The sequence below is a fragment of the Camelus ferus genome, chromosome 19 (genome assembly GCF_009834535.1).
Source record: "Camelus ferus isolate YT-003-E chromosome 19, BCGSAC_Cfer_1.0, whole genome shotgun sequence".
Lineage (NCBI taxonomy): Eukaryota > Metazoa > Chordata > Mammalia > Artiodactyla > Camelidae > Camelus > Camelus ferus.
The window spans coordinates 15,244,792-15,267,412 of record NC_045714.1 but is presented as its reverse complement, the minus strand read 5'-3'; the positions used below and the strand labels follow the sequence as shown (position 1 = coordinate 15,267,412).

Below are 22,621 nucleotides of genomic sequence, written 5' to 3'. Positions count from 1 at the left end.
GCCGTAGCGCGGCCTCCCGGGACTTGTAGTCCGCGGGGCCCTCTGGCGAGCGCTCGGCGCGGAGCGCTGAACCACAGCTCCCGGCAGCCTGCGCGGCCGGCCCCCGAGCCCCGCCCCGCCCCTCCCGCGGAGAGGCCCCCGAGCTCATGGCTGCGCCCCCGGCCTCGGCCGACGCCCCCCGCCAGGCCTCGCCGCTCCCCGCGGCTGGAGACGGGCCGAATCGGCCAGAGGGGAAGACCGAGACCGCGTGCGAGGACCGGTAGGCGCGGCGCGCCCCTCGCGTCCTGTGGGAGGGGCGGCCCCATGAGCAGGGCCTGGACCAGCGGAGGGTCCGCAGGGCCTGGCAGGGGCCGGCCCTCGCGGACGGCCGTGGGAAGGGGCCCGTGAGCAGGCCCTGCGCGGGGCCTTGGTCTGTCCCGAGCGGACGGCGTGCTGGGCCGGTGAGCGCCGGGACTGGTTTGGGCGCCCGGCGGAAGCTCCCAAGTGGTCAGTCTGTTCCGGGACCCGCATGGACTCGGCCCTGCCCCTGCCCCTGCCCCACCCGAGGCCAGGGGTTGTGATGCTGGGCGGCGCCTTCCGTGCCTTCCGACTGCCCGCCCCGCGGGGACCCTCGAGGCCCTGGGGGCTTTTTAAAAAAGTGAGGTTGTTAAGGGGCGGGGATGGCGGCTCCTGCTCGCAGCATTTAGGGTTCGGCCCCAGAGGGTAACGCGGAGCAGTGCTCAGGTGAGGGCTGGCTCCTCGCTTCCGGATCTGAACTGTCCCTTAGGCCAGGCTCAGTGGTGGCTGCAGAGTAGGGCCAAAGGAAACCTTTCCAGCCCGCCTGGTGAATGCTTTGGCCTGGACTCTGAGTGCTGCCCGCCCACAGAGCGGCCGGATGGTGGGGGTTGGAATCGCAGGGTGCACTGCTGCCTCGGCTCTCCCCCAGGAGCTGCGGGCAGGAAGAGGCTCCCTGGGCCTGAAGGAGCGTCTTGAGTTCTTCCAGGCTCACACCCTTCCGGTGAGCCCCAGTCTGACTGGGAGCCTGGCGCAAGGCGACAGCGTGGAAGAGGAAGGTCCTGAGTCTGACACCTGCCAGTTTCAAAGAATCTTTGCTTGAGCTGGAGACCAGATAAGCTCCTGAGAAAAGCACTCCCCGAAGACAGACTGGTGGCAGCTACAGTCTGGGCCCTGCCCTGTGCACAGGCTACTTAGTGGGCACAGGGCCCCCATGGTTGTGGGGAGGCAGAGGCCATCCCCTCCTCAGAGCGTGGTCCCCAGCGGATGGAGGTGGGGAGCCAGGACTCGTGGGCAGTGTGTGGAGACCACAGCACTTTTCTGCAGAGGCCCATAGGCCTGCCCTGGAACTGCCTCAGGATGTCCTGGGAAAATCTCCCACACGTTGTTCCCTGCCTTCTCCACCATGTTTCTCAAGCATGTGACCTCCCTTCTCACAGTCCTGGCTTGCCCCCAAGGGTCCAGAGCCGGCTCCAGTCAGTGTCCAGGTGTCAGTGCAGCTGCCTCTGAGCTGCGGTTCTGACTGCGGTTGCAGCCACACTGGTATGGTCAGTCCACCTTGCTTGGTTCCTTGTTTGCTGGCCCCTTTAGAAGGTCAGTCTCGTGAGGACAGAGACCTCGGACTCCCTTTGCACTAGATGCTCTGGTGGAGCACCTAGTGGTGGTGACAGTGCACCCCTCAGGCTGTCTCCTGCTGTGGTCCAGGTAGACCCCGCTGTGGGTGTGAAGGGAGGCTGGCTGGATTTGCCCAGGGCAATGAGAAGGAGAGGATCCTGCGGGGGGGGGGGGGGCGGTTCAGGGGTAGGATGGGGGCAGTGCAAGTACCTGGAGCCAGTTTCAGCCCCTTGAGAGCTCCAGCCTCCCAACCCCACCCCTCCTGCCTGGCCCCAGTTCTCTATCTGCTCTAAGAAAGCTGCCCTGATATCTCTGTCCCTGAGCCAGTCTGGGACGCACCACCCCCCCCAGGCCCCAGTGGGCCAGCTCCTCCCTCCTCCCTCCTCCCTCTGGCCCCATCTTACTCACCTGGTAAACTTCCCTAACCCAGGACTGGGTGTCAGGCCGAGGCAGAAGCTGCATGGCCCCTCTCTGCAGGCCTGCCCTGGACAGGTTTTGTCCGCTGTTCATCTGCCCAGGGCCAGGGGTGTGGGGAGAGGCTCTCATGGGCTGTCCTGCCTCCAGGTACCTGTTACCTGGGCGGCCAGGGAGGCTGCTCCCAGGAGTGCCTCCCGCGTATAAACTCAAGTGGAATTCTTTCTCCCCTGAGCCCCTGCCAGCCATCTCAGTGTTGTTGGAAGCCGCGAAGAGAAGCTGGCGTGTGGGATGGGTTGATCACGGGAGGGGGCCAGGGACCTGGGACTTGAGGGGAGCTCCTGCAGCCCCGGCCCACCCTGAGGACCTGCTCTTCCTCCGGCGGCCAGACCCTGCGGCCAGACTAGGGCGTGGCTGTGTCCCCAGCTCAACACAGAGCCTGGAGGCCTTGGGGGAGGGGGACGTGTTGGAGCTTACGTGGAGGGGGTGGGGCAGGCAGTTATTCTCGGCTGGAGAGGGTAGAGTTTCAGGTTGTTTATGCCTCTAGGAGGCACCTGGGGGCAGGGGGGTGCCCGGCTCAGCCCTGATACTCAGCTTGGCTTGGCCAAGAGACACCTCAGATTCCCTGTCCCCTGTCCCACTGGTGGGGGCTGGGGGGTTGGCCCTGCAGCTGGCAGGCCAGGGGCCTGGAGGTTTCTCCAGGGTTTTCTGGGAGGGGGCATAGTGGTCCTCAGCGGGCAGTGGGCCAGCCCGAGCACAGGAAGGCAGTTCACACCCGAGGGCTGCCTGGCTATTCTCTGCAGCAGGGTCAGTGCTATTAATATCGGGCGAGCGCACAGCCCCCCGCTGGTGATCCTCTTATGCCTGTGCCCTGGCCTCTGAGGCCAGCACCAAGTGCTGTTCCTTCGGCTCAGGGGCTCCTGGGGCCTCTCCTCTGTTGGCCCCCTGCCTCCCAGCAGGCGCTCTCTGCCAGACAGGGTTCCTCCACACAACGGAGCTCCCGAGCTGTCCTGCGGGGCCACTGTGGGTCTGAGAGGCAGCGTGGTGATGCCCCTGCACACACCTGGGATTGCTCCTCCGTCCTGGTCTCCCCGGCGTCCCAGTCATGAGCAGTCCCCCAGCTTACCCAGGCATCAGGGTTTCGGGGTGCTGGAGCCTTGGAACAGAAGGCAGGTGAGTGGCAGGCCTGCTGTCACCCGGTGAGGATGCCTCGGCCCGGTGAACTGTGTCTAGTGGACATCAGGACGGGCAGGTGCTCGTGGGGGCCAGGCAGGCCTGCCGCCTGCAAGGCTGGCTTTGCTTGAGGCTGTCAGGTGCTGGCGGACCTGTGTCTCTTGTGCTTGTAGTCCTCTGGTTTGAAATTACTTTTTGTCGTCGTGGCCAGCAGCACCCTGTGCATCGTGAGCTGGGAGACATGGTCTTGTGTGACTTTCCCATCTCGAAGGTGGTCTCATGAAAGTGGGGAGAGGCTCACTTTGAGGACACGGGGTGGCTTTGTTCCTGGAGAGAGACCAGGCTTTGGAGAAGGCAGTGGAGCTAGGCTTGTCCGCAGACCTGGCCTGATGCTGGTCAGGGCCACCACAAGCCCCAAGTGGGCGGGTTTCTGTTCAAGCCATCCCTCGCCTACTTTCAAGTCTCACCATTGCACGGCACTCTTCTCTGAGAAGGTGTCTGTCCCAGGCTGTCAGTCTGTCCTTGGTGGCGGCGGTGGTCGTTACCTCAGCAGGACCGGGAGCCGTCATGAGGGTCCAGGCCTGCAGACGGGTGAAAAGCAGGGGTCGGGAATAGCGCCAGCCTCAGGCCTCCTGGGTCCCACGTCGTCCTGCAGGGCAGCCCAGCTGTGCGCGAGTGTGGTCAGCACAAGGGCCGGGCTGTGGGGGTGATGAGGTCTGGCTCCTCTGCAAACCCGGTTTTCTGTGTTGGTGTCTCCTCCCGGAGTAGGAGGCAGAAGAGAGGCCTGGCCTGTCCTTTTTTGCCTGCTCACTGTGGCTTCTGGGGCAGAGCAGTGATCCCCTGCTTCTGCGGCCACTGGCGGGGGGCTCACTGTTGGGGGATGAGTGCATCCCGGCCTGAAGACACCCCTTCTTGTGCCCGGTCCACCTCCTGCTTGGTGGAGGGAGGGTGCGGGTGGCAGTCATCTTGGTGTCCCTCTGTTGTTTGCACTTGGCTCCGCGGTAGAGTAATTGCTGCCTCCAGAGCCGCAGAGGCAAAGCGGAGCACACAGACGGGCTAATTATTCTCCACGCTGCCCCGATGATGAGGACGGGCCGCCGAGTGCCCTCTGTCCCCCGGGACGGCCGGTTTTCTCTGCCTTCACTTGTGCTGACATCGCCCTCCGTGCCCTCGAGAGCTGCTGGTGTGACTTGTCACGTGTTAGACCTGAGCTAATTCCTCCTGCTGCCCCCGCTCCCCGCCCCACACACATATGCATACAGACACCCTCCTCCCAGCTTTTGGAAACTGCTAGGAGCCCTGGGAGCATTGTGCTGCAGGGGCATCGGTGTCCCCGGGCCATCCCAGGCGCCTGTCACACCCTGGGTGAGCTAGCCCTGCCTTTGGTGGGGCGTCTGCCTGAGGTCAAGTTTGAAGCAGCCGGTGCCCTGGCTGCAGCTGCAGGCTGTTGCGGTGACAGCGGGACAAGGAGCTTCGAGGACAGACGGAGGCTTGCTTTGGTTTTTGGTGATGAAGGGGCGTGTGCTTGTAAAATACTCAGATACGGCAAAGATCCTGGTTCCAGGTCTGTGCAGCCAAGGTGGCCCTGGCATGTCTGCCTCTGGCCTTCCACGTGCACAGCCATCTCTCACAGGCACTCAGATACACGTGCGTGCAGGTGCGCACCCTTCACTCGCTGGTCTTTACGTAAACGGGATCGCACCTCACCTGCCCGTACTCAACACCTGTGTGCGGGGCCTTCTCGGGCTTTCCTGCTTGTGTTCCGTGCAGCTGTGGGTGGATGCACATCCTGCCAGGGTTGTCTGGTGCCCCCCCGGTTCCCCACAGTCTTCTAGCCTGCGGGGGCTCTGTGGTGGCCACACCTGCTGGGGACCCTCTGGTTCAGGTCTGCAAGCTGATGCTGTGACCAGCCCAGTCTCGTTCTCAGGCGGCAGCTAGAAGTGCCTGCTGCTTGACCTTGCCCTGGCCCTCGGCCACCTGTACGCCCAGCTCTGCGTCCCAGCCTCCCAGCACAGCCCACCTGTCGGCTTTTTAGCCCGCTGTCCCTGCAGGGTTTGAGGCCTTGGGCTGGTAATCACGTCCATGCCCTTTGGGGTAGAAACTGACAGAGGAGTCAGCACAGCTCAGCTGTGATGCAGCATGGGGAGTGCAGGCGCGGGTGGGGTCTTCTCCCATGTTGTTTCCCACCCTCTGGCCTTTGGGGGCCTTTGCCCCTCTCCCTGGAGTTTACAAGGCGCTGCTCCTGGTCTCCCAGCCCCAAGTTTCCCTCCTGGTCTGTCCATGCTGCCGCCTGCTCAGCCCTCCTGTCAGCGGCCCCTCTCTCCAGGAGCCCCTCTCCCTGCATGCCCACAGGGTGCAGGGTTGGATCTTATGAAACGGAAGGGCCGCCCAGAGTGTGTGCTGGGACGGAACACAGTCCTTGTGTGCGAAGGGGCCTTGACTGTCCTGGGCGCGCCCATCTCTCGTCTCCTGGGGCAGCAGGGGCCCTACCCAGCCCAGCTGATGCCCAGTCCCCCTGTGTCCCCATTGTCACTGCTGTCCCTCTGGATTTGTGGGCAGTGACAGTCCGAGGCCATAAGCCCTGCGGTTGGGTAGCCCCGGGTTCCTGTGCCCCCAGTTGGGTCAGCTCACTTTGGCCGAGGCCAGTGCCTGTGCGGGGGCATTGCCTGAACCGGTCACGCCAGACCCAGCATGGGGTGGTGGTGGGCTGGTGGCCCAGGGTCAAGGTGAGTGTGTACCCCTCCTCTGCAGCAGCAACGCAGAATCCTTGGACAGGCTCCTCCCCACCGTGGGTGCTGGGCGCTCGCCCCGGAAGCGCACCACTAGCCAGTGCAAGTCTGAGCCGCCCCTGCTGCGCACAAGTAAGCGCACCATCTACACGGCGGGGCGGCCGCCCTGGTACAACGAGCATGGCACACAGTCCAAGGAGGCCTTCGCCATCGGTGAGCACGGGTGGTGGGGGTGCGGCTGAGGCTGCCGCTGGCCCTGACATCTGAGCGGACAGGTCAGGCAGGGCCCACTGTCTGACGCCCTGGCCAGTGTTTCTGCTGACCTGCGCTGCCCTGGGTCCCCGGTCAGATGTCGGCCGGGGCATGAGGGAGGGAGGTTGGCGGCTTAGTTGGAAAGGGCAGTTTGGTCCCTGTGGGCAGAGGCAGCATGCTGGGTGACGGGCACCCCTGGGACCAGTCTGTGGGGCTGGCCGGGGACACTCTGCTCAGGGTCTCCTCTCCCTTCCCACAGGCCTGGGAGGTGGCAGTGCCTCTGGGAAGACCACTGTAGCTAGAATGATCATCGAGGCCCTGGATGTGCCCTGGGTGGTCTTGCTGTCCATGGACTCCTTCTACAAGGTGAGGATGTCCCGCCTGGGCAAGCTCTGCCCCTGAGGCCCACAGCTCCTGCCCCCATGTGGGGCCTAAGCTTGCAGCTGTTCCTCCTCCTGCAGCTGCTCCTCCTCCTCCAGCTGCTTCTCCTCCCCCTGCAGCTGCTCCTCCCCTGCAGGTGCTCCTCCTCCTCCAGCTGCTGCTCCTCCCCCTGTAGCTGCTTGGCCTCCCCCCCCACCGCAGGTGCTCACCAGGCAGCAGCAGGAGCAGGCCGCCCACAACAACTTCAACTTTGACCACCCAGATGCCTTTGACTTCGACCTTATCATCTCCACTCTCAAGAAGCTGAAGCAGGGCAAGAGTGTCAAGGTGCCCATCTATGACTTCACCACTCACAGCCGGAAGAAGGACTGGGTAGGCTCCGTGGGCCCGGCTGCATGGGGCTGGTGCTGGGCCATGCAGCCGCCTCAACACACGCGGTTCCTTTGCAGAAAACGCTCTACGGTGCAAATGTCATCATCTTTGAGGGCATCATGGCCTTTGCTGACAAGACGCTGCTGGAGGTGGGTCCTGCCTGGCCCCTGGTCCTCCTGTAGGACTCGCCCTAAACTTGCCTCCTGCGGGTGGGCCCCAGCCACGTGTCCTGTCCCTGTGCTGTGCTGTCGTCCCAGCGTCAGGTGAGAAGTGGCCTCTCCTGATTCTCGCTCACCCCTTCTCATCCCTGTTTTTGCTGCTGTTTCCTGGGGTCAGCGTGGTCACCAAGGTCAAAGCGATGTCGGTGGGAGAGGCTTCACTTGCCCACGCATGCGTTCTTGTGTGGGACGGAGCAGCCTCCCATGTCTATGCTGCCTTTGCGGGCATCCTGTCCCCTGCGAGGCTCTGGGCAGCTGCTCCAGGTGTGGCAGGCTGCCGGCCAGGCCATGCCCCAGGAGGCGCCCTCTCCGGCCCCGCCGAGGCCCCAGGGAGGCCTTTGCCAGCCATGCTCCTGTTCTCGTTCCTTGTGCTGGCTCTGAGTTTGTGCTCAGGCACAGTGGCCCCTGCCGCCCGACACGGCCCCTTCAGGCGTCACCTGCCGTGTGCTGAGTGTGGGGCCAGGAGGCCCTGCGCTCACCAGGCCTGAGAACTGCCCTGTGGGTGTGGTGGGAGGGACCAGGCCCCCAGACCCCTGGAGTTTGTGAGCGCCCACAAGTGAACTCACACGGATGGCAGCTCCCCAGGCAGCAGTGTCCTGGCAGCCTGCGTACAACTGGTGTTCTTTGACTGAAGCCCCTGCAGACAGCACCCAGGCACACCACGCACAGCCACCACTGTCCACACCACACGTGCAGACAGCACCGTCCAGTCCTGTGAGGTGCCCCGGGGGCCCAGTCTGCTCCCGGCCATCACAGCCAGCCCTGCAGGAGGGGGTCCCGTGTGGCCCATGCTGGCCCTGCTGGTGTCAGGGCCTTGGAGCCCCTCATGCCGGGCCCCCAGTGACTCGCCCCTCTCCAGCTCCTGGACATGAAGATCTTTGTGGACACGGACTCTGACATCCGCCTTGTGCGGCGGCTGCGCCGAGATATCAGCGAGCGGGGCCGGGACATCGAGGGTGTCATCAAGCAGTACAACAAGTTTGTGAAGCCAGCCTTTGACCAGTACATCCAGCCCACCATGCGCGTGGCGGACATTGTGGTGCCCCGGGGTGAGCTGTGGGCCCGCCGGTGTGGGTGCGGGGGGTGGGGTGGGGCCAAACCTCACCGCCCCCACCCCGTCCCATCCTGCCCCGCCTCAGGGAGCGGAAACACGGTGGCCATCGACCTCATTGTGCAGCATGTGCACAGCCAGCTGGAGGAGGTGAGCCAGTCGCCGAGTCCCCCCACCGCTGTGGCCCACCCCCCTACTGTCACCGCCCATAGCCACACGGCTCATGCAGCCCCTGCAGTTACTGTCCCCTGCCACAGGCTGGCCCTCCATTGTCAGCCCTGTTACCTGCCGGCCCCTGGCCCTTTGTGCCGCCAGAGGCTGCTGGGCTGCCTGAGGAAGCAGGGGGCACAGAGATGTCTCCTGCACTCCCAGCCTGAGCTGGGCCTTGTGCAGGGGGGTATGCCCCTGTCCTCCCTGTCCTCCCTGTCCCTCCCAGCCCTTCTGGGCGACGGTTGGGTTTGGTGCTGAGTCCCATGTCTCGAGCATCCTGGGAGGCCACACACCCGGGGCCAGCCATGGGCACTGCCCACTGCTCTGGACAGGCTTCCTCATGGGGTGCCTGCGGCCTGCAGAATACAGCCCCGGGGGTCCTGGCTCCCCCGTGGGGCTGTGGCTTGTCCATTTCTGGGTGGGGGTGGCCTGGCTGGCCGAGGCACACGGTGGCGACTGGCTGTGCTGTCTGGTGACCGTGAGGTGAGCAGTGCTGCCGTCACTGATGCCCGCCCCGTTCCCTTGTGTCTCCCTGTGTTGCTGCCGCAGCGTGAGCTCAGTGTCAGGTAAGACTTCCCACACCTGTCCACATGGACAGAGGCATTTCCAACGTCCACAGGGAGCTCAGAGTCTGGGTTGTCACCCAGGCAGGCAGGCAGGCAGTTCCCCTCCCACCACATCTACCCCCTCCACCACTGCTTCCACCTGTCCTTGCCAGCAGTTGAGGAAATTAAGGCCCAGGGAGGTTAAGGGACTTGCCTGAGGTCACATAGCACCCTGACCCTAGCCCGGTGGGATCTCTTTGAAGGCTCTTGCCTAACTTGGGGCTGGTTGTATGGGGTCTGGCCTGAGGGCACAGCTGCCCTGAGCCAGCACTGCTGGGTCCCCAGGGTGGTGGCCACAGGCATGTCTATCAGTAGCCAGAGAGCCTGGGTCTGCAGCAACTCTACTTGGTCTGAGAGGCCAGTCTTTACTCCCCCAGGCGGTGGTGAGGCCCTAGCCACAGGCCTCCTGGCCGCCCTGGCCCTGGAGCTGAGGCGCAGAGGCAAGGAGGAGCTGTGGGTGGCAGGGCGGCCTCGGAGCCCTGGGGCTGCATCTACGTCCTGCCACGAGGCGGGTGAGCACCTGTCCCCACACGGAGGTCAGCATGAGTGACCTGCCCTCAGCCGGCACCCTCTGTGGACTTGGAAAGTGCCAGACTGAGCCCCAGAGCTCGTGCGGTGTTGGAAATGCCTCTAGGCCGGTTGCCGGCCCCTCCAGCTACCTGCCCTGGCATGAGTCCCTGCTCAGCTCTCGCCAGACCAGGGCACTTGCAAGTCTTGTCACAACAGGTCCTCTGGAAGCCTTTGTTCTGAGAAAAAATTTCCAGGGTTTCAAACTCGAGAAAACACCTCCACATAGCCAGCTTCAGTTTCCTTTCTCTGGTCAGCCAAGGAAGTGGTGACCAGCGGCCACCCGCCCCGCTCAGCCCCCGGAAGTGCTGGCGGGTGGGCGGGCGGGGGCCCGCTGGGCAGCGTGGTGTCGGCTCGCTGGCGCCCACTGGGGCGAAGGCTGGAGGCGTCTCCCCGCCACCTGCTACCTGCTCTGCTCTTCCTCAGGCCGGCAGTGGCCATGGGGACCACCGATGCTCCCTGCTGAATGGTCTTTTCTCTTTCTTCTTTCCTCTTTTCTGTAAACCCTTGGGTTTCCTGCCCTGTTCCCTCCCCGAACCTCCTCTTCATCTCTTCACCTGGCGAGCAGAGGAAGCTGCGCTGGGATATGTGAGGACAGAGTGCTCTGGTCGTGGTGCCGCCTGCCTGTCCCTGCGCTGTGTGCCTGGCCTCGCCTGCAGGCCCCTCCCCCCCACCCCCAGCTCCTCCTCCTGCTCCCCCCAGGCCCTGGCAGCAGGGGCACTAGGCCAGCTTTGCCCCTTCCTGAGGGGCTCAAGCATCACCTGGGGGGAAGGGGTAGGTGGGGCTTGGCCCCAGTGCTCAGCTGTTTCCCCAGGGAGAGGTGTCCTGAGGTGGGGACCAGCTGCCCATCTTGGGGGCTGAGGTTCATCCGACGTCTGAGCCCTCCCACTGCCAAGTCCTGCAGGAGGGGATCTGGACCCGGTGGAGAGGGGAGGCTCACACCACAGCCCCTGCTTTCTGTCTAATGGTCAGCTGCTCTGTCTCCCACTGTGTCCTTTAACCTTTGCCTGGCTGTTAAGGGGGAGGGCATCTCGGGGTGGGGCCCTCCCTCCAGACCAGCCACACACCCGCTGTTCCCACCACAATCACCCCCCACAGCCCACAGTGGGAGGACGGGGCTTGGGGAGAAGACATACCTTCTTGAGTTCCCCATCGGTCTGTGTCCCCAGGGCTGCGCTAGCCTCGGCGCACCAGTGCCACCCCCTGCCCCGGACGCTGAGTGTCCTCAAAAGCACGCCGCAGGTGCGGGGCATGCACACCATCATCAGGTGAGGGCCCTCCTGCGGGGCGGGGTGGGCGGCTCTGGCCCTTCGCTGAACCCATGGTGGCCCCCAGGGACAAGGAGACCAGCCGTGATGAGTTCATCTTCTACTCCAAGAGGTTGATGCGGCTGCTCATCGAGCACGCACTCTCCTTCCTGCCCTTCCAGGTGTGCGGCAGGCAGGGGCCGGGAGGCGCTGGGGGCTCCGGGAGTTGGGGGAGTGCGCTCCAGGCTCACCACTTCCTTCCGCTCTGTTGCAGGACTGCGTGGTTCAGACCCCACAAGGGCAAGACTACGCGGGCAAGTGCTATGCCGGGAAGCAGGTACCAGCGGCTTAGCCTGGGGGTGGGTCTGGGGAGGCAAGAAGGGTGGTCCGCCAGCTCAGCCCCGTGCTCCCCAGATCACAGGTGTGTCCATCCTGCGGGCGGGAGAGACCATGGAACCCGCGCTGCGGGCCGTGTGCAAGGATGTGCGCATCGGTACCATTCTCATCCAGACCAACCAGCTCACCGGGGAGCCCGAGGTGGGGCCGCATACAGGCGTTGTGGTCCTGGGCATGAGGGCATGGCAGGGGCGGGGAAGAGAAGGGGGTAGGGGCACTGGCAGCCCAAGGTGCGGCCTTTGGTTTGGGCTCTGACCCTGTGGCCGCCCGCAGCTCCACTACCTGCGGCTCCCCAAGGACATTAGCGATGACCACGTTATCCTGATGGACTGCACCGTGTCCACCGGCGCTGCGGCCATGATGGCGGTGCGGGTGCTCCTGGTGAGTGGCGGAGGGGGAGGGGGACTGGGCAGCAGCTGGGCGGGGCTCACTCCCTGGCTGCGCAGGACCACGACGTGCCTGAGGACAAGATCTTCCTGCTGTCGCTGCTCATGGCGGAGATGGGTGTCCACTCGGTGGCCTACGCATTCCCACGCGTGAGGATCATCACCACGGCGGTGGACAAGCGTGTCAACGATCTCTTCCGCATCATCCCTGGCATCGGTGAGGCTGCCCGGTCCAGGCAGGGGCGCTCCGGGGGGGTGGGCTGCATCCCCACCACAAGGACCTGCCTCTTCCCTCAGGGAACTTTGGCGACCGCTACTTCGGGACTGACGCCGTCCCCGACGGCAGTGATGAGGAGGAAGGGGGCTCCGCTGGTTAGTGCCCCGTTGGAGCCTTCTCACCCCACCCCCACCCACCCACCCACCTCCTGCCTCCTGGAGCTTACAGAGCAGAGATGACTTATTTTAATTAAAAAAGGTGTTGCCAATGTAGCTTGTCTATACATTTTGTGAAATAAAACTGTTGAAAGTGAAGCTGTGATGGGTTGGCTGGGGCCCTGGAGTGCTATCCTGCCTGGGACCTGGGCTTGCAGTGCCCGCTAGGGCTGTGAGGCCACCGTGGGGAGGGAGGGATCGAGGAGCCTGGCCTCTGCTGGGCCCTGCCCTCCTCCCAGCACAACAGGTGCTCCTGGTCTTGTATTTGACTCCTTGCAGCCCAGGCTCAGGGCCTGCAGCTCTGGGCTCTGCTCCTGGCCAGCTAGCCCGGAACTTGGGCTCCGGGTCTCAAAAGATGTCAGCAGCCTCCACAGCCACTTCCCCCTCCTCACCACCACGTGTCTGTCCCATGGGGGTGGGGGCGGAAATCGGCGCATGGGCGGCTGTAGGGGGAGTGAGGAACTGGTCTTGGCCCCCGGCAGGAACCCTAGTTGCAGGGGAGCTGGCCAGGGCCTGAGTGAGCCAGCCACACTGCTCAGGGTCAGAAACAACGTCCGGCCCTGCCGTCACTGCTCTGGGCGAGGGCACCCCGCGAGTGCAAGGACGCTGGCGGGCCTGGCTAGGTGTGCACTCCGGGCTGCCGCAGTGGGGCTGGCAGATGCCCTCAATCTCCCTCCTCCTCCGCCTCGCAGCCCAGCTCTTGCCCCTTTCCTGCCCCACTGGTCTCCTTTTCCCCCAACTCACAAAGGCCATGTCATGGAAAAGCTGGTCGTGTCGTGGGGCGGGGACAGGAAGTCACTGGGTTGGGGCCAGGCCAAGGACAGCAGATAAAGGCGGGAGCTTATCCAAGAGGTGGCCGGGCACCAGGGTCAGAGGAGCAACACTGGCCGACATCAGCAGGAGGGGCCTCTCCTCCCCAACCTGGTGAGTGGACCCTCTCCCACATCTCCAGGGCCCCCATTCACTCATTCATTCTTGTGTGTGCGCCTGGAGCCTGGAGGCTGCTGCAGGCCGGGCCAGCTCAGGTGGGGACGATGCCATTCTGTCCAGTCCGATCTTCCCAGGTGAGAGATGGGGCAAACAGTTCATGAGGAGCCGGCAGGGGCTAGGTCATTCCTGGGAGGGCCCCCCTGAGTCCAGCTAGAGGCTGACCGGCTCCCAGAGAATCAGTCAAACCCACACGTGCACAAGCTTGTGCCACAGCCCCCAGCACATGTCCATGGACGCGCGTGAGCGAGGCCCTCTGGCCCGGAAGGAGAGGGCCCAGTTGCCCGCACCCCACTCAGCCACCAGCCTCTGGAGGGTGGGGAGAGAGCTTCCTCCCTCTTCTTGAGGGTCAGTGGTGGCCTAGGGCAGAGCCCTGCCCCCTCAGGCTGGGGCTCTCTCGTCAGACGAGGTCACAGCTTACGGGAGTTCTTGGGCCATTTCCTGCCAGGACCCCATGGGGTGGTGGAAGTGGGTCACCTTCCAAACAGCTCTGAGGGAGCATCTTTGGGGTGCCACCGGGAGGAGAGGCAATTCGACCAATCCCAGGGAGCCTCCCAGGCCCAGAAACAGGACCAGGATCTAAGGTCCAAGACTTTCTTGGGAACGGCGGTGAACACGGCAGCTGGAGACGTCAGGGGCTTCCAGTCTGAGAAGACGAGTGGTGTGCCCTCCAGGGACAGATGAGCCCACCCCCAGGAACCTCTGGCAGACTGCTCCAAGGCTGGAATGGACCAGCGGCCCCGTGTGGTCGCCTGGGCCTTTTGGGCACCTGGGCTCCTTTGGGTGCCAGTCTGAGGTGTGGCCTGGAGGCCTCCTGGGAGCCTCCCAAGTGGGCGGGATGCAGACCTAAGCCCCTCCCTCACTTGTCCGGAAGCTCCTGTGACTCAGGGTTGAGGGTTTTCAAGGAGGAACATGCCTGCTGACGGGTCAGCTGCCCCAGGGCAGTGCCTCCAGGACTGTCTGACCTGAGAATGGTGTGTCGGGGTCAATCTCAGGTTCGTCAGCCCACGAGGTGCTGCCCCTTTTCCAGCAGCAGCTGCCATGGGGCAACTGTCACAGGTACTTAAGCAGGTCAGCAGTAGGGCTGGAGGTTGGTGTGGCCTGAGGAAGGACTCTGCCCTGCCTGTCACGGTGCCTCGCTGGGCCACCTGGGGTCAGGAAGCACCTGCAAGACCCTGTATTTTTGGGCCCCAGCCGTTGCAGCCCGAAGCACTCCAGGGTGAGTCCCGGGAAAAGGGTGACCACACAGGTCCCTGGGCCAGGCCTGGGGCAGGAGGCAGCCACGGACCATGCAACAGGCTGGAGCGGTTCAGGCTCTCCCAGGTCAAGCTGAGGGTGTGGAGGCAGCAGGAGGGGAGGGGCAGCGGATTCAGAGGTGTGAAGCAACAGAGCAGGGGGCAGCAGATGGATTGTAGCCCTGCTTAGGTCAGACAGGCTTCTCGGGGTTCTAGGTCTGTGACCACAGGAGGGGGCCCGAGGAGGGACTGGGTTGGGAGCAATGGCGACTTCAGCAGTGACACATCCGCTGGGGCGCCTGGTGATGGCTGGGCCTTTGGCGTATGTGGTCACCAACCGGATTCCAGCTGAGGGGGCCTAGAACCACCCCCACATCATGTGTCGGGGGGGCGGGTGCTGGGACTGGCTCCGACTCCCCCCCAACTGCTACCGCGCTCCCCCCAGGCCCTGCACAAGCAGAGCCCAGGCAAGCGTGACCCGGGCCAGGCCCGCTGGGCCACCTCACACCTGGACAGAAAGGGGCCCGCGCTGGGGGCTGGGGCAAGCGGACAGCGGTGGAGGGAGCCGTGGTCTGGGGCGCTGGGGGGTACTGCCTCTGGGACTCCTGGAGGCCTAGGAAATCGGCAGCTGAAATCAGGTGCCAAGCAGGGGATCTCCCTGAGGCAGGCAGGGGGCCTAGTGCCTGGGACTTGGAGTGGGTAGGTGGCCGGGTGGGCTGGGGACAGGGGCCGCCCCACAGCGACGGGTCCCTCCCACCAGGACAAGACAGCCCGGAGTCTTAGGGGCCCCGAGCCCGACCGGCGGAGGGTACGAGCACTCGCCAGCTGGGCCGCTTCGCGTGCAGGGAGGTGACACCAAGCTCACTCTCGTGGGCCGGGGCTCCCCGGTTCCCCGTCCGGCCCGCTCTCCCCACCGCGCCGTCTCACCGAGTCGCTGCCGGGTTTCCCAGAGCAAGACCCCGGACGCCTGCCCCCGCCCCTCCAGCTTCTGGAATAAAGCGCCCCTGACGCTTCCGACGCTGCCGCGGGGTGGTGCAGCGCGGGGCCAGGACGCGGCTTCCCACGGGGTCCGCTCAGGCGTCATTGGAACCCCGCAGCCCCAGGACTGCTCCCCGCTGGGACAGGCCCCAGGCTGCTGGGTCCTGCTGCGGGCGGGGAGCCCACCCAGCGCGGCCTCGCGCTCACCTGACCCTCACCTGACCCCGTTGGTCCACCTGGATGCTAATCACCTCCGCCAGGGCCGCCGGATGGGGGTGGGCTCGTCAGCTGCCGCCGTCCACGCTCTCACAACAGCCCCGCTCCTCCTTGTGGCCACGCCCTGCGCGCCCGGATGCCTGCGGGGCCGGGGCCGGGCCGGCGTGCACAGAGGACCTGCCGGCAGCGGGCGAACGCGACCGCAACCAGGAGCCTAGGTCACGGGAGGGCAGGGGGCGCGGGGCGGACGTTCGCAATCGTCCACAAGCGCCGTTCGGCCACGCCCTCGGCCCCCCTAAACCAGGGCCAGGAAGGGAGGAGGTGCTGCTGCCCACCACCCTGAATGTCCATGAGTAAGGCGTGGTGTGACATTCTGTTTCTCTGTAAGCACCTCATAACGAAAACAGTGAAAATAAGCATGGACGCTGATTAAGAAAAACAACAAGGAAAGCACCTGAGGACTGGCAGGGAGGTGGGAAGGGGGAGTGGAGGGGCTTCCAGATCCTGCCCAGCTGCAGCCCCCGCGAGGGCAGGGCAGCGTGCTTCACCAGCCAGAACTGAAACCCACCTGCGTCCTCAACCAGCACAGTCCATCAGCCGCTTGTGGTTAATTCACGCGATCTGTGCTGTACAGAAATTAAAGCAAATTAACTGGACCTAGATGTAGCCGCATGGATTTTTTAAAAAACCCTACACTGAATGAACCCTCAGTGACTGAGCGTAGTACGATTTACGTAAAAGCTTAGAAATCAGTGGAACATGTTATTTAATAGATGCCGAGACCGGTGGGCGTGGTTAAGACCATGGACAGAACTGGACTGAGATGCTGGGGCCACTTCGACCTGGGAGAGAGCTGCCAATGTTTTATGAAAAACCTCAGTTACTTCGTGTTTGTGATGTCTGAATAAAGAGTTTCAAGGTGCTTGTTACATTATTCTGTTTTTTTTTTCTGCTTTTTTTCCCCCAAACATTTCTGCCTTGCCCTTAGCTAGGACCAAGAAGGAAGACCCAGCACCCCCATCTGAGGCGGGGTACAGACCTCAAAGGGTGTTGAAGGTGGCACCTGCAACCTGGGCTTGGTTTTTCTGGAGGTACCTACTGTCCACAACCCTGTGGGGCCGGGTGGTCAGACCTACAAGCCTCCTGAGTCAGCTGCCAGGGTTCCTGGGCCTGAGCCCCGCGTCAGCTCCAGATCCACCCCGATGTGTGCAGATGGGCACATGTGGCTGGACGTGAACCGCGGGGGCCCAGGTGGTGCCTCTTGTAAGAGCTCAAGGCTGGATCCAGCCTGTCTCAGAGACACAAAGGCACGTCCAGTCCTGCCAGACACCCCAGGCTTCCACCGTGTCCAAGGGTGCCCTGCTGGGCCAAGACTGTTCCCTGCTTCTCTCTCCCTGCCATCAAGGTGGTAGGGGGAGGTGACTCGCAGAACCCCCAGGGGCCAGGTGGGAGGGTGGGCCCTACCTGGGAGATGCCAGGGTGCAGCCCTGGGCCAGCACTGGCTTGGAGATGACCCAGGAAGACAGAACAGCAGTGTCCATGCATGAGGACCTGAGCACACTCCACACCGATGCCAAGGGGGGAGCAGGCAGAGGGACAACCAGGGAAGCCTGCCTCCGAATGACCAGGAGCAGAGCTGGACATGGGTGGAGCTGCCCGAGGGGCAGAAAAGCTGGCCAGCCTACACCGGGTGCCCTCTGCTGTCACCCCTTCCCGACTTCGTGCTGCCAGCACAGGGCAGGCCCAAGGCCAGTGTGCTGCTCCAGCTGCAGCCCTGCTCCTCCACCTGGACAAACTGCTCACGGGCAGCAGGCAGGAAGCGAGTGGGGTGGTTCCCAGGGGCTAAGGCAGGAGGACAGGAGGGGACAGCGGAACCAGCAGTGCTGGCCACTGTCTCGCTGGCCATGTCCCTCCCAGGAGGACTCGAACCCATGGTCCCAGTTGCCCGAGGCCTGGGGCTCTCACAGCTCACCCGCTGCTTTCTTCCCTCCAGTCACGGTTAGAAAATGGAGGTGAAAACAGACCAAAGGGGAGGGGCCCAGTCCACACTCGGACCAGGCAGGTGGGAGCTAAGTCCCAGCCCCCCAAGGGACTCAGGAGGGCCTCTAGGGTCAGCCGCCCCCAGACTGCAAGACCCCCCAAAACAGGATTGCGTGGGGGCCCCTGATGAGACACACAGCTGGTCTGCAGTGAAAACATTTATTTTACAAGTCATCTTCATTACAGGTCAACATCCAGACACAAGGGACGATCACCACAGGAGACCACCGCGCCCCGAGCCGGCCCCAGGTGTGCATGGGCTCGGGGTGGAGGTTGGGTCCCAGCAGCAGGACGAAACCAGCACACGGACGACTGCTGTCCCTGCACCTGCACTGGAGTTTCTCACACGTGTACATTCAGTGTAAACTGCCTTCCTGGTTCAGAACATCGTCCCACTTTCTAGGGGGACAAAATCAACTAAGAGCTGCTGCCCGAAGGACCCCAGGCCCAGCCCTTCCTCCCCGGGGACCCCTCCAGGGTGGATCTGCAGTCAGGACAGAAGCCCCTTTAGAACGTAGCTTTGTCACTGATTGTACCTGATGCTCAGAAAATTGGTTATAATGTTTCAAGGGAAGGAGGGGTTTTCAGCCACCTCTGAGTGTCATGGGGGACACACCTCTGGGTCAGGTGAGCATGGCAGAGGCCCCCAGGGATGGGTGTGGCCCCTGTGACAGACAGTCACCACCTGGGCAGCCCTGCACCCTAACCTGGAGAGGCAGACACCAGCAGGGGAGGCTGCCATGGCACACTCAGGCACTGGCCCGGCCATCCACCCCCATTCCAGGCGCACAACAGGCTGGTTTCCTTCCGAGCACCTGGTGGGGAGCTTGCCGAGACCCGCTCCTGCCTGGCTCGTCAAGAAACCAGGGGCCGTTCTGGAGCCAACTGTCACTGCACCTGTTGTTTCACCTGGACAGCAGCAGTCACGCCTGCTGCGCTATATACATATACACATATGTACACACACTGCCCACACCCACAGCTCAGACGCCAGCCGTGCTTGAAAGGACAGGAAGAAGGAGCTTTTGCCAATTTCACAGGCGATGATTCACAACCAAATAGCAAAACAAACAGGGAAGTCTTGTGTCACACGGGCTCACAGCTCAGAATACAGAGAAAGGAATGAGACCGGTCACTTTCCACACCCCACACGCAAGCCCCCGGCAGGCCATGCTGAGGGCCAGGGCAGGACGGACGGGCCCCCCAGCTCTGCCCACGCAGAGCCTGGCCCCTCCAGGGAGAGCCTGCGTGCCAGCGCCCGCCCCACGTACTGGTGGCCTCACCAGGTGCCGAGGAGGCTGCACGTCTCCCTGGACCGCCAGCTGCAGCGGCGGGCTCTCCCCAGGCACAAGCCCACCTGGAACAGACCGCTCGCAGTTAGAACGTGCAAGACCGTCCCGGCAGGGCCTTCTCAGGGAGCCTCGTGACCAAGCCCAGTGTGCTCCCACCGCCAGGTTCCAGCGGTGCTGGCTGCTTGACTGACTAGAGAAGCAGGAAGGCTCGCGTGTGAGCGGTAATATCTAAAGCAGTTTGAAAACAGAATAAAGCCAAAGGAAGACAAGAAAAGACCACACCACTGAGCGGACTGACACCAACACACCAGCAGCTGCCCTCGGGTGGCGCAGGCCTCTCCCACACCTTAGGCCGCAGGTGGTCAGAGCAGGCTGGACCCCCCTGGTGCCTGGTGGTGCACCCAGCTCTGGCCACAGGGGACAGCCCGAGAGTGAGGGCCAACGAGTGCCTGTTCCCGCCACAGCAGACAGAGGGTGGTTCCCACCTAGCACACGAATGGGGGCGCCCTTTCAGAGAACACTCTGCACCAGGCAAACAGGTGGACCACACAGGGAAAAGGGAAGCTGACCAGGGACTTGGGTCTTCGGTCAAGAGGAGGGCCTGGAAGTGCATCCGGTAGAAACTTGGAAAGGGCTCCTGCCTCCCGACCACCAAAGTGGAGACGCTTCAGGGTCAGGAGAGTGTGTGTGTGGTGGTGGTGGTGGTGGGGGGGGTCCAGACCTGCCCAGACCCCGGACTCCAGCCTCGAGCTGCCACTGCTGTCACCTGGGGACTGTCAGCATCACTGCCATGATTCACTTAGCTTCTCAGAGATTCCACGGGACTGGGCTCAACAAAATTCCAGACGTGCCCCTTCAGAAGGGCTTCCCACTCTGGCCTCCAGGGAAGCCTGACGTTTCTAGGAAATGACCAGTAAGATTCTGTGACTGACGGACACCCGGCCGGGGGCCCTGGCGTGTGGAACAGGCCTTGAGTCCTCTGGCCACAAGGCAGCAGCACGGCGGCTCCCACCTGCAGCCCAAGCTCTGACCTTGGCTCTTGGCCACCCTGGGGAGAAACAACTCATTTCCTAAGTTACTTCCAGAAACAGCAGGAAGCTGACGAGGGCCTGCACCTCAGGCTGAAGTGCTGGGACTGTCTGGCCTCCTCTCTGTCTCAGGGCGGGTCAAGCTGTGGACTTCTTCCTCTCGCGAGGCCTGGCTTTAGACTACCTCTCAGTTAGCATCAGTGCACACTCGCCCCTCACTGCCTGTCTTCACCGTCTCTTTCACAGGCGAAAACCAAAACAACATGGTACCAACAAGTGCCCGCAGCCCTGCCGCCTGCCCGAGCCGGCCGGGCACCCCCACACAGAGGCTTTCTGAGCACAAGGGCCGCGGGAGAACGGAGGCAGTGCTTCGGGAAGGGGTCCTGGTGCGTCCTACCAGCACGTGGGCGGCCCCTCCCTGTGCCCCCAGGGGACATTCAGGAGCCCAGTAGCCACAAGGTGCGTTCTGCGGAAACTAGGCCCACTCGGGCACCGTGGGTCTCCAGTGCCCGGTGCAAGTCGAGCAGGGAGTCACCCCGCCGCAGCCAGGTCTCCAGGTCCTTCCAGCAGGGGCACCACCCACAGGCCTGGACGCAGACAAGGCTGGCTTCTGACACTGCATAAAAGGTGCTACTGAGACAGTGAGAGGGGCTTCCGTGGTCAGGCTGCTGGCTACCGAGCCCAGGGGCACCAGGGCCTCCTGGGGACCCGACCCTCTAGCCCAGAGTGTGCCTTTGGTCCAGCTGGTCCTTCCTCTGCCAACCTGCTATCTCCAGCTCTGCCTAAACCACCTGCCCAATGGCCAAAGGGAGCAGGCGAAGGAAAGGAAAGCGCAGAGGGGAGGGCCGGGCAGCCCCTCACCACCAGCAACCTGGACCCTTAGCTCCTTTGCCTCCCATGTATTGGGCCACTGCTACCATCTGTGGTTCTTAGAGGTCCAAACACAGATACAAGGCCGGGGGGCCTGAAGGAATGTGGAGGAGATGAGGGGAAGGGGAGGGTGGAGGCTGCCGGGAGGGCCTGTCAACCCAGCTCGGGGCCGTTGGAAAGTGCAGGAACCTTCCCACGCCTGGCGAGGGCACACTTGAAGGACAGGGGCCTCAGGTCAGACATGGGCAGGGAATGTGGTCTCAGGACCAGGAGAGCCTCCTACGCTGTCCACAACAAACCCAAACGGGAAGCACCCTGCCACAAGGCCAAACAAACGAGGTGACCAGATCTCACAAAACTGTCCTCAATACGGATGCCATGGAAGTGCTGTTGGCAGGGCGGGTAGGCCCAGCTCCCTCCTGGCAGGTGAGTCCAGAGCCCCTGCTGGTGGTCACACAGTCAGTGAGCAGAAGGCAGGAGGCTGAGTCCACAGCCGCCGCCAGGCAGCGCCTGCCTGCCTCAGGCCCCTGAACACATGGGAACGGAGGGCCCATTCGGCCACGAGGCCGACAACCCACAGCAACAACCTGACCAAGCCCTGAGGCAGCTCCCGGTCCGGTGAATGTGGTCCGTGGCCCCAGGACGCCCACAACACAGACAGACATGGAACATAACCCCACACATGCTATTAAAAAAGGAAAACAACAGAAGAAGAAGACCGTAGCTAAACTGCTTTAAATACTGCATGCTACGCACTTCACGTGTCGGGGGTCGACGGACGGGCGGGCACAGAGGCAGGCTGGCGCGGCCCCTCCAGGGCCAGGGCAGCGCCCGCCCCATCTCTGTGACTACAGTTCATGATTCTAAGGTTGAGTGGCCGGGTACTGACTTATCCTCTAATCACAGCTCCTCCTGGACTTAATTGAACCCATCGGTGTGGTAGCTGGGGTGGGAGTCGGCCGTGAGCTGGGTGGTCTCTGTGGCGGACGCCGGCTGGATGACGACTGGCGTGTCTGTGGCCTCTGCAAGCAAGCACACGCGCGAGGCATGAGGCCCAGCCAGCAGCCCCGGTGCCGCCCAAGTGACACCTCGGCTGCCTGCTGGCTCTACTGGGGTCAGAGGTCGCAGGGCAAGCGCTCAGAGGGGAGAGGCTACTGCGACCTTCACCCCACACAACCTTCCTCCGTGGCCTCGGCCCTGGGCCCCTCCCCACCTATCCGGTCCCTCGTAACTACGGCTACCACAGTTCGCGGTGGGGACAGCCTCTGCATCTGCTGTTACCTCCAGGCTCCACGTCACACCTCAACGGGCCCAGCTGCCACCACAAACACTCCCGGCCCAGTGTCAGTGCCCTCCTGTTTGACGAGACGGGTGCACACGTTCAGGGCCCGCTCCGGCCGCGCCCCACGCGCACACTGGGCCGGGCGGCGGCACTCACCCCGCTCATCAGACTGCAGCTGCGCCTCCAGGTCCTCGGGGGACACGTAGAACTCGGGCTCCTCGCCCTCGGGCGCCCGCGGCTTGCACTTCCCGCAGCAGCAGTTGAAGCAGCAGCACAGGCAGCAGCAGCAGTAGCAGCAGGTGAGGAGCCCGCAGACGACGAACAGGGCCTGGGGGGACAGGCGCTGGCTGTGCTGCCCAGGCCGGGGCGCCCCTGCCCGCCCCGCGAGGGCGAACGAGCTCTGCCCCACCCCGGGATCCAGAGGCGCCGCACGTCAGAAGGCACCCCAGCTGGACGCTTCGGACGAGTCCTGCCCAGTGACGAGCTAGACCCGCCCAGAGCACCGTGGAGGGAGGGCCCCCCGACTCTACGTCCCCTCAGGCTCCCGTGGAGGCCTCCTGACTCTACGTCTCCTCAGACTCACAGTGATGCCTGTGCCACCGCCCAGCGCAGACCCCGCGCTGTGGCCCCTGCCGGCAGCCCACCCACCTCG

The 22,621-nt window shown here is 63.7% G+C and overlaps 3 protein-coding genes across 14 annotated transcripts in view; 2 read left to right on the top strand and 1 right to left on the bottom strand.

Annotated features, from left to right (window-relative positions):
• Positions 1-96: 96 nt before the first annotated feature.
• Positions 97-12,098, top strand: UCKL1 (uridine-cytidine kinase 1 like 1). Of its 11 annotated transcripts, none has more exons than XM_032461632.1 (15): positions 102-259; positions 5,950-6,137; positions 6,436-6,542; positions 6,759-6,929; positions 7,007-7,078; positions 8,007-8,196; positions 8,287-8,348; positions 10,149-10,168; positions 10,750-10,848; positions 10,916-11,009; positions 11,102-11,164; positions 11,242-11,364; positions 11,497-11,604; positions 11,670-11,826; positions 11,907-12,098. In XM_032461632.1, the coding sequence occupies exons 1-15, from the start codon at positions 147-149 to the stop codon at positions 11,984-11,986; spliced, it is 1,647 nt and encodes a 548-aa protein (XP_032317523.1). In that variant the 5' UTR covers positions 102-146; the 3' UTR covers positions 11,987-12,098. The 11 variants fall into 11 exon arrangements, 10 of the variants coding, with proteins under 10 accessions (XP_032317530.1, XP_032317523.1, XP_032317524.1 ...); XM_032461633.1 differs by lacking the exon at positions 10,149-10,168 and adding an exon at positions 8,958-8,974; XM_032461629.1 differs by having other exon boundaries at positions 5,947-6,137.
• Positions 12,099-13,254: 1,156 nt separating this feature from the next.
• Positions 13,255-16,371, top strand: LOC116658030. Its single transcript, XM_032462336.1, has 3 exons — positions 13,255-13,344; positions 14,111-14,247; positions 15,024-16,371. Exons 1-3 carry the CDS (start codon positions 13,255-13,257, stop codon positions 15,673-15,675), a joined length of 879 nt encoding a protein of 292 aa, XP_032318227.1. The 3' UTR covers positions 15,676-16,371.
• Positions 16,372-17,642: 1,271 nt separating this feature from the next.
• DNAJC5 (DnaJ heat shock protein family (Hsp40) member C5) overlaps positions 17,643-22,621 on the bottom strand; it is a 30,002-nt gene continuing 25,023 nt past the window's right edge. The window contains exons 4-6 of one of the 2 annotated variants that reach the window (XR_004313038.1): positions 22,126-22,297; positions 21,969-22,042; positions 17,643-21,709 (exon numbers count right to left, since the gene is read on the bottom strand). Coding sequence is in view for 1 of the 2 variants with exons in the window: in XM_032461622.1 (XP_032317513.1) it covers positions 21,606-21,709; positions 22,126-22,297 (276 nt within the window). In the remaining variant the exon portion in view is untranslated. The remainder of the gene's footprint in view (positions 21,710-21,968; positions 22,043-22,125; positions 22,298-22,621) is intronic. The other variant, XM_032461622.1, reaches the window with a different exon arrangement.

Coding starts and splice junctions, on each gene's coding strand:
- UCKL1 (XM_032461629.1), top strand. CDS start 147: ATGGCTGCGCCCCCGGCCTCGGCCGACGCCCCCCGCCAGGCCTCGCCG. Junction 10,169..10,749: donor AGGAAGCTGCGCTGGGATAT/GTGAGGACAGAG, acceptor CTGTGTCCCCAG/GGCTGCGCTAGCCTCGGCGC. Junction 11,010..11,101: donor TCTCCTTCCTGCCCTTCCAG/GTGTGCGGCAGG, acceptor GCTCTGTTGCAG/GACTGCGTGGTTCAGACCCC.
- LOC116658030 (XM_032462336.1), top strand. CDS start 13,255: ATGTCCATGGACGCGCGTGAGCGAGGCCCTCTGGCCCGGAAGGAGAGG. Junction 13,345..14,110: donor CAGCCACCAGCCTCTGGAGG/GTGGGGAGAGAG, acceptor GGTCAGCAGTAG/GGCTGGAGGTTGGTGTGGCC. Junction 14,248..15,023: donor GCAGCCCGAAGCACTCCAGG/GTGAGTCCCGGG, acceptor CCCTCCCACCAG/GACAAGACAGCCCGGAGTCT.